The sequence below is a fragment of the Cynoglossus semilaevis genome, chromosome 14 (assembly GCF_000523025.1).
Source record: "Cynoglossus semilaevis isolate Cse_v1.0 chromosome 14, Cse_v1.0, whole genome shotgun sequence".
Classification (NCBI taxonomy): domain Eukaryota; kingdom Metazoa; phylum Chordata; class Actinopteri; order Pleuronectiformes; family Cynoglossidae; genus Cynoglossus; species Cynoglossus semilaevis.
In genome coordinates this window covers 9,890,617-9,900,910 of record NC_024320.1, presented here as the reverse complement: position 1 = coordinate 9,900,910, position 10,294 = coordinate 9,890,617, and the positions used below count along the sequence as shown (strand labels likewise).

The 10,294-nt window shown below is 39.4% G+C and overlaps 1 protein-coding gene across 2 annotated transcripts; it reads left to right on the top strand.

The window, feature by feature from the left end:
• Positions 1-7,119: 7,119 nt before the first annotated feature.
• Positions 7,120-8,450, top strand: tceanc (transcription elongation factor A N-terminal and central domain containing). 2 transcript variants are annotated; one of them, XM_008324976.3, is made up of 2 exons: positions 7,120-7,263; positions 7,465-8,450. In XM_008324976.3, the coding sequence occupies exon 2, from the start codon at positions 7,466-7,468 to the stop codon at positions 8,393-8,395; it is 930 nt and encodes a 309-aa protein (XP_008323198.1). In that variant the 5' UTR covers positions 7,120-7,263; position 7,465; the 3' UTR covers positions 8,396-8,450. The 2 variants fall into 2 exon arrangements, with proteins under 2 accessions (XP_008323198.1, XP_016894235.1); XM_017038746.2 differs by having other exon boundaries at positions 7,144-7,263; positions 7,428-8,450.
• Positions 8,451-10,294: the final 1,844 nt, after the last annotated feature.

Genomic DNA, 10,294 nt, shown 5'->3' with positions numbered 1-10,294 from the left:
AGATCACATCAACCAGGTAACAAAAGGTCCAGAGTTCAAAGGTGTGGGGAATGAAAGGAGCTTGAGCTGCGTTCTGTTCTCAGAGGTTCTCACTCGCTGTGTGTCTGCGTGGAAGCGCCGGATCAGAGTTTAAGAGAAAGATTTGGAATTAAAAAATAATGAAGGATTGGGGGTTATGTTGCCACAAGGGCTAACACTATTAAACTATTAACTATTAAAAATCTAGGAATTATAATCAAAAATTAAATCAGATATTTGCAGATGGATTATGATTCCTTTAACCAGCTGGACATCTCAGATAGAGGCGATAAGAATGACGGTTCCTCCTAAGCTACGAATACCAGACAAAGATATTTAAAATGTTAGTGTGAAAACGGAACAACAGCAGCTCGACTTTTCTGTCCTTTCGCTTGTTAACATATATTTACTTCCCTTGTGGATGTCGTCCAGACGGGGCCCAGACGGTCCATTCCACTAACATCATTATTTTATTTACCTGAGGGGAACACATTAGTTTTGTACTTTCCATGACTGAGGTCAGATGTTCGACCATGTGACATTTCCCTGATTGACTGCTGCTGTGGCCATGAGGCGTATTTACAAGATCTTGACACACACTGACTTTGCCTTAAATTTCCCAGGATTCTGTTGCATCAGCTGCTGTTATCACCACATGTGTGAGGCTTAAAGGTAGTGTAACACCAGGAGGGAAACTAAATGTAAAAGTGATGATGTCAGTTGTTGTAATTGTCTGTTGTTGTTGTTGTGACAGTCAGAGGTCGAATGTCATTGACAGCTTTTACTGGTGGGCACATGGCGTCTATACCTGTTGACTTATTATGGCTGGTTGGTCTCTGCCTTCTTGTCTCCTGAGAGTTAACATTGGCCAGCTGACTATTTGCATTTCAGTTTTGTTTTGCTCTGTATTTCCTCCTTCGACTTCTACTTCTCTTTAAGTTTTGGTGGTTGATTACAAGCTAATTTAATGACCTAATGCTATTCCTTCTGTTAGACAACATGTTATATACATGCTTTTTGGTACCACAAACCAGTATGTAAGTAAATTTTTTCACAGACTGTTCATCAAGGTACGCAGAAAAACCCAAGATAAAGTACTACTATTATTATTATTATTGTAATACTCTCTGACTAGTTTTGTGACATGTATGTAATACTCGTACAACTCTCTGACTAGTTTTGTGACATGTATTAAAGACTTTCTAAATGGGAGAGAATCTGAATATTTTTCAAAATAATATTGCACAATTAAAAAACACAAATAATAATAATGTTGTGTCTTGTCTGGATGGTTGAGGTTTGAGATGCTGCATAGATGTAGTAGAGCCTCCATTAACCAGAATAAAAGTTCCCTCTCACACCCACGCACCGCGAAGGCCACTGAATCTTAGCTGTGAGAGTTTAGGCTCCAGATCAACCAAACGGAAATTACAACATAGGACGGAGAGGGGAAGGGAGAGAGGGAGAGACGGGGGGGACTCTGCAGGCTAAAAATGTTGGAAGGTCAGAACATGCTGTCTTTGTCCTTGTGGGGAAGAAAAACACAAGTTCATGTGAAGAAATGCATTTCTGAAAGCTTTTCACCAAGTCATTTCAAAAATGCCACTTATTAGTTTTAGTAGATGGTGGTGGTCTTTTAATGTATGTATTAGAGAAGAGCCTCACTTTAGAAGTTGAAGTTGGAAAAGTCTAAATCCGTATGGTGACACCAACGACTGTACTGTTAATGATGTGATTAGGCCTGTCCTTGTTGATCATGTTAACACAGAGCTCAGGCAGAAACATCTCACACAATGGGAATAACCCCCTGCAGTCTTGGCCTACAGAAGAAGACTATTTGTTCAGTGGCCAGAGTAAATAGTATATTAATGTAGATAAGCAAACCAGTACATTTAAATGATTTATCAGCCTCTACATGTCACAGTTAACTGAGAAAGATAAACCAACTCAACTCAGTACATGTTAGGATTAAAAAGTTTCCTTTCCCTGCAGACAAACACTAAAGAAAATATTGTTTTCACAAACAGTTTTCACAGTGTTTGTAACGATGGTCTTACACAACACCTTCTGATTCATCTGAACAAATGGAATCACACTGCACGTTCTCATGCACAGGCTTTACTGGCCTTACCTGACAAAGACTCCTTATCTGACACGACGTAGACCACACCTGTTTGAACAATGTCACACAGAAGGACATTGAACTGTGTGCATACAGGAACAAACTGGAACAAAGCAGTTGTTTACACACACACACACATATATATGTTCTGAATATGTGTTAAGTGTAATGTACATAATGTTTTAGCAGTTATTAAGCTTTAGTAACTGCATATATTCACTGTCTACCCTTTGACTAATATTTAGCTATTTGCAGATGTTAAGCAGTATGGCTACATCCCAACTGACATGCACTATTTTATTTTATTTATTTTATTACTTATATTGTAATATTTTGCCCATATTGTATATATTGTATCTAATAGTTAATCGAACATAGACCTAAGTGCCTACTTTTTATTCCATTTATCTTTATGTTTGGTGATCTTTTTTTATAATTTCATTTAGCTTTCACTCTGTTGTCTTAAAAATGAACTACTTCTTACTCCATTTCTTACCACGTGTTGACTGTCGCTAACCGTATTCTACTTCTAGTCTTGCTGTGTTGTTTTACTGTCGTCTTTCTAACTGTTGGCTGTTGATTACCCAACTTTTGGTTCCAAAAAATATTCCTCGTCCTACGTCGGGGTTCCGTGCCTACAGAGCAATGTAACTTGATTTTCGACGTAAGTTGGAACTAACACAGTGGTGACATCATAATCTAGGACATAAAAACATCAGAAGTGTCCGACTAACACTAAGCCATAATGAAGGGCAAAAAAAATCCTACAAAACAACACAAAAAAGTGAATGTAGCACAATCCAATGCACGGTGTACGACCGGCGAATGTAAACAAAGCCGTCTTCTGCATATAGCACCGGCTGATGGAACAAGACTGACGTAACCATGAAACGCTGTAGGTCGAGGACGTTGTCAAGCGCCTGTAACACACCTTTTACTTTTCTACTTATCACAAAGAGACATTACGTTACATTACATTTAGCAGAGATGCTAAACACACACTGAAGCTATTCATGTAAATAATGACACAAACAACAAGCAGTAAAAGGCCATGAGGTGGCGCTGTCACGTCCACTGTGACATCCCACAGGCTTTGTTTAAATCTCTCCAAAATCGAGTGGCTTAAGTACAATTCCGTGACCTTTGACCCCATGTCTTTCCCACCAACACCTCCTGTCACACCTGTTTACCCTCCGCTCCTTGTGCCTCCTCTTGTCTGTATACAAACTCACTCCAGTTGGTGCTGGACAACTGTGAGCAAAGCTGGAGGATGTGGTTATTCATAATCTGCGTCCTGTCACTGGTGGATTTCCCGGGGAGAGTATTTATGGTAGGACAAGAGAGAGGGGTTATGGGAAAAACAAATGGGTTGAATCAGCGTGGACAGTTGTTTGGATATGGACTTCTCCGTGATGACATCTAAAGTTTCATCATGGTGATTCAATACTCAAGAAAAACATACCAAACACCATTTATTTAAAGCAACTATATACATATATAGACATTCTCACAGTCTGACCATCTAGTATTTGTTAGTATCTGTTTCCATGACTTTTAGGACCATATCCAGAGAAAATGTCAGACTTTGTTTATAATTTATTTTGGACCTCAGAGGAATTGGAACCAATGTCTAATTAAATTTTAGATCATATTGATCTGTTAAGTTTTAAAGTGTGCTTTGTTCCTTTCCTCTATCTCTACACTGCATTTCACCTTTGTTTTGGTTAATTTACTGAGTCTGACAATAGTAGAAGTTAAAATCCCTCTTGAATGCCATTTTAATGTTGTTCCATAAATATATTCATATAATATATTCCTTATCTGTAACTACGACTACTGTCATCACTGAACATATCTTTTGTTTCCGCCTTTGAGCAGAACAAAGTCACAATCAGACACAAGCACACAGAACAATTGCATGTTTGCAGAGTCCCATTTCCTCCAGTTTGTTCAACATAGCAATGACTGAGAGTCGCAATTAGGCAACGAGCCTTAGGTGGACACTGGAGCAACGTGGAAAAAAAAATGACAAAGGTAAATGAGAGAACATTCTAATGTTTGAGCACATTCTTGGGGCTTCTTGGGGCAGTGGTGGCTTAGAGGTTAAGGAAGCAGAGGTGGGTCCAGAAAGTTTCAGGTTCTAGTCCACCATCTGCCCAGTTCCCACTGAGGTGCTCTGATCATGGCACCGTCCCCACTACTCCCTGGTCCTTAAAGCTGCCCACTGTTCACTTTGGTGATGGGTCAAAAGCAGAGGTCACCTTTGGTTGTGTGCAGTGGTGAGCTGTGTCACAAAGAGTTCACTTTCCTTTTCTTTATTCCACATCAGCCTCACATTTGTTCCAGGTTCAACCACAGCAGGGCCGCAGACAAACAGCATCTACAGTAAACGTTACAGGTGTAGCTTCACTCTGTGATGACTCACTTTATCATTATAACTGTATGACTGAGTCTCTGCAGGAGTTCTGTTGCATCAATGCTGACAAATTTTTATTCTCTTGCGTCTTGGAGACACACACACACACACACACACACAGTTGCTACAGTGGTGTGATCAGGGTAGAGGGTGATACTTTGTGACATACTGTACCATGTTGTCACGTACGCCCGTCCATGAGGACACTGATCAGTTTAACAAGGCAGTGTCCCTGCTCTGGATTTCTCCACCTATGGCCTCTGTGTGTGTGTGTGTGTGTGTGTGTGTGTACCTGGTACAACTAAAACATAATTCTAGTGGAGACATTTTGTAGGTCCTCACTTTAGTTTGAGGCTAGAATTGGAATAAGGGTGAGGTTAGAGTTAGGCTAAGAATGAAGATTTAGCCTACATTTGTGATAATTAAGGTTAGGAGAAGGGGTTAGGGAATGCATTATGGTTATGTTAAGCGGAAACAACTACGTGCGCATATATGTTTGTGTGTACATACCATCAAATGTGGCGTGGTCTGCCTCAGAGGCGGAGACAACAAAAGCAGGACGTGATACAGCAGATAATCTACTTCCTTATACAGAGCGCCATTGTAGTGACCACAGAGCAGAGAGCGCCACCTTCTGGCCAGTATGTGTCAAAGTGGAGGCGTGCTGGTAAAATTCCATTCCCCTGTTTGATAAGAGTCGAGGAGCCTTGTGAGTGTTTCGGGAATTCCAGTCATGTGTGACCGGAGAACAAAAGACAGGGGGCTTGTGGTGTGGTGACTGGTTGTGGAAGGGGTTTATTTTCTCGGAGGACACAGCTGGACCACACCCTAATACACACACACACACACATACACGCAGAGACATTCATTTTATACACAGATGTAACTGTTGAAATGAAACAAACACTGCTAAAACACCCCCTCTTACATCCACTAATTGCATTGAGCTCAAAGAACGACAACATTTGTCTCATCTTGTATCTTTGTTTCAGTGTCCATTTCTTTCAAGAGCTAAAAGCCTCGTCAAGTCTTAAATTTCCATTTTAAAGCTAACGTTGTGACTTAAAACTGGAGAGACAAATGTTCTAGGCCCCGTCTCTACTGAAAGTAAAGGTTTAATGGGAAACAGTTTAATGATGTGATGTCATAGCAGCAGTTACATAATGGCACTTAGTTGCCTTAGAACTTCAACATGCCAGTGGGTTTGATAATAAAGTCCAAAATTCTCCCCAACAATAAAATCATAAAATATTTTGCCTAACCTTATGTTTAAACTGCTGAAACTATAGGAAAATATAACAAAAGATAAAAAAAATAGAAGATATGCTAAGTCATGTACAAGTTAGCCATAGCCAAAAACAAAAGATTTTAAGGTTAAATTATAAAAATATATATAAAAATGCAAAAGTTTGCCAAGAAAAAAGGGTAGCTCCTGGTAAATGGACAGAAAAAGTACAATAAGTTCAGGAATACCTCCACAGCTACAGGCCAGTCAGTAAATGAAATCAACCAAACACTGAATATAGGTAAATAATTTAATGAAAAAAAACAAAAAAAATGATTGTTGTCCATAACAAAGTGTTAAACAACAACAACAACACAGTAACATATTTTAACACATTTTTCTTAATTTTTTTGGCCTTTTTTTTAAAGAGGAATTTTTTTTTATTTTTTTGGCCTTTTTTTTAAAGAGGACATGTTTGCTCAGTGTTTTTACAGCTATAGCCGATCTTGGACTTAAAAGTAAATGTTTAATTTACTTTTAATTTTTAATAAAAAGACAGATACCACAGTCTGATTTATTTGCCTCAAAGTTTAAACAAAAGTGGACTGCTTTTATGTGACATTAGAACAAGAATAAAAAAAATTTACAGCAGCAACTTAGTATTCAGAATAATGTCAGAATCAGAGACAGGACAGTACCTTGGATAAAATTCCAATTCAAATGTTTCTCTAAACGAAGCATACAGACGTGTAACACTGGAGTAAAGACAAACATCCTCTCACATAACAAGAGTAATGAGTTCATCTCACCATCTCTGACGCAACAACAGCCTCCGGTGTTTTGTCAACCCAACATTATCCTTTACATTTAACTCACCTCTGTCACAACATGTAATTGCACAACAGCTGAAAAGCTTGTTTCAGCTCGTTGTGCGATACCTTTCACTCTTAGATTCTCCTGTGCATGTTTCTGCATGTTCTACATCTACACAAAGCTGCAGCTCATGCAACATAGCTCTTTCCTACCGTCTAATATATATATATATATATATACTAAATATTCACAACAATACTTGTAAATAAAAATGAAGCCATTAGTGAGAAAAACAAGATGTGTATTTGCATTTCCTGATTAATTGAACACCAAATCTTAATATTTTAAGTCATTAGCAATTAGGGGGTCAGGAACTTGATTACAAAATGTTTTTCAAATTATTTGTACACGCAAGTATTTAGGGCAAAATGTTGTCATTCGTGTTGAAGTTACTTCTTAGTGTCTCCATTTGCTGACAAAGAATGAAACACGTTCAAATCCCTGTGCTCTTGGTGAGAAGTGTATTTTTGTGAGTCTGTACCACCACCTAGTGGTAAAGATCTGGTGATGTTTCTATTTTGAACATCCGCAACATGGCTGCCTCCATGTAGGCGGTTGTTGGAGAAGCAGTTCGTGTGTGAGGAAAATACAGACCGTGACAGAGACCAGGTAGAGAAATAAACTCACAAATTATTTTTTAAATACTTGAGAGCGTATAATATAACGTTAAATACAAAAGGTTGTAGTTACAGTCTGTGTCCACAAGTAAATGAATGCACGTTCGTTACAACTCATTATTTGCGGTATTTGTTGAGTATCTTTGTGTGTTTTAGACTGATTCAGTTATTGTTTTTACTCGTCTACACTAAGTATGAACGCCAGAGAAATAGCCAACTGTACGCTGCAGATAAAGAAACTCGGCGCAGACAGAAACTATGACAACATCCTGACCCTCCTCAGTGACCTGGAAAACACTCAGATCACAGCAGAGCAGCTGGAAACCACAGACGTTGCTGGAGTTCTTTACAGGCACCTGAAAACGTGTTCTCACCAAGAAGTGAGGAAGGCGGTAAAGAGTTTATTGGCAAAGTGGAGGAGGGAATATGGCGAGAATGGCCATGCAGTTAAGAGGAAAGAGGCCGCGATTTCCCCCGGAGCCACGTCATCACAGGACGTTACGGAGGATGTAAATGGTCCTGTGTCATCCACCGTGGAAAGTAAGAGCGGCGTGACTTCAGTGAGCACACGTGCCGCTTCAGACCTCCCTACTGTGCGAGCAAAATGTGCTGAGCTGCTCCTCACTGCCCTCCACCCCGAACCTCCTGAGCAGGAGATGGCTGCACAGTTGGCCTGTGACATCGAGCAGCACATCCATGTTCTCCATAAAAACAATGAAACTAAATACAAAATCTGTATCCGGAGCAAGGTGGCCAACTTGAAAAATCCCAAAAATGGACACCTACGTCAAGGCCTCCTGAGCAGCTCACTGTCACCTGAGGCCTTTGCCCAGATGTCTGTGGAGGAGATGGCCAGTCCGGAGCTTCGGCAGCTCAGGGAACAGTACTCATCCCAGGGTGTGAGTGAGAGGCAGCTTCCTCAACACGTGGAAGGTACACAGACACACAAGATTCACTGCAGACGGTGTGGAGGATCAGAGTGCAGAGTGACTCAGGTGTCCCGGGGGGTGCTGTTTCTCCCTTCGTGGGCTAAGCGTTGTGGCCCTGACGAGGATGCTATGACCTTCGTCACATGCAGCAGCTGTGGTCAGCAATGGTATCACAGCAGCTGGGTCTGTCTCTGAATCTGTATATCAATGTTGTGTGGTCTCTAATAAACCGCATTTTAAAGATTTTAAACATCATGTATTCATTATAGTGCTGTTTTGATGGCAACTCGAACCTGTGCAAAACACAATTACCAATTATTAATGTATTTTTATGACTACATTTATACATTTAATTTGAGCAAAAACACATACAATATCAGGATTCTAGCGACCTTCACAAACAGGAACATATTCTTTTGCCACACTCTTTTTTCATTATTAATCTTGCTTAAAAAAGATGACTTTCCAGGAAGTTGGAGCTGAAAAAGAAAAATTCAAACACAACTATTTTACAGTACTTTTTGGATATTACACACTACAAATGTGTATCGTCTTCACATGGGGCCAGTCAATCATGCTCATAACCCTTGGAACCATGTAAAGAAGTTACATTAAAACTCTAAAATCCATTTGTATGTGTTTGGACTATAAGCCTGGATTTAAAGAGGACAAGTAGTCAAAGATTTATTTTTCCATTAGTTTTAATGTACAACCATTTTTGGGCAGGTTTTTTTAATGCTGTCCTGCTGCTTTACTGTTCTTGCATGAGGGAGCATTTTTGTGGTTTCAACATCTAATTCTCCACATTTTTTTTCAACATTCAGGCCTCGCTGTTTAGTGCAGCTGGAGACTGAAACCACAACATTTTAATAGGCAGCTTTCGTCATCATCATCATCATCATCCCATTGTAGCTGAATCATTTCCTATGTTCTTAGTACACTGTAATTGCTTGTGCGTGTGTGTGTGTCCTAACAGGAAGTCATTCTGCTGCTTTTCCTGGCCCTAAACTATTCCATCATTTGTCAAGCAACAACATAAAACCACTCAGTTTCATCAGTCCACTCCACACATGGAACAAGCAACGTTTTATTGCTTCTTAAACCTGCTCACACTTTTACCAAAGTTCATAGATAAATCATCCTTGTTGGCTTCTTCAAATTGACCAAACTCACCAAATAAGTCAACAGAAAAACAGCGCCCCACTGTGTTCCCTACTGAGTACTTCCAAAAACTTAAATCCGCTTGTCTGAAATGACATCATTTTTGTGTTGCTCTGATGCTGTGATGAAAAACAAAATAGTTTTTATTGAACTGTTGAATAGAGAGAACCCAAAAACATAATCCCATTGGTAAAACACAAAGGTGGGAGTATATAATGCAGAGATGCTTTAATGCACCCAGAACTGGTAATGTGAGGGTGTAGAGAAGAGGTCTGCACATCATTTAATGGAATAATAATCTGTGAATAATCTCTTTATAAAACCAAACAGCTAGAAAAAGTGTTAAGTTGTATAAAGTTTATGTATTCAACTGTTTCTTTACCAGGGGTGTCAAACAGATTTTTACCAGGGGGCCACATCAGCAGTACAGTTCCCCTTGAAGGGCCGGTTGTAGACGGTATAGACTATATAGATGTAACTACTACCTAACATATTAACAAATGTTTCTCTAATTGATTATTATTTATATAAGTTGCAAATATTGTTCATTGCTCTGTGTATTAAAATAAAACTTTTTTTTTTTTTTTAAGCTCCCGCCGGCCATACATGACTTGGCGGGCCACATTTGGCCCTCTGACCTTGAGTTTGAAACATGATCTATACACAAACATAGCGATTAACAGTTACTTTGCAACCCACAATGTGTTAGAATCCATAACTTTATGCCTGTTGAAAAATATTTTGTATTCTGTTGCATGTATTATGTGTTTAACAAGCTATGAATGCTGGGTAAATTCCACTTTTCTATACAGGAAAGAATGGAAAAAGCCTGTTTCTGACCTTTTAAAAATGTCCCATTCATGTGGAGGAAACCAGAGTCTGCCAGTTGAGGCATGTGACTGGATGTAAAGTGCAGCATGTGACCAAGCAGCC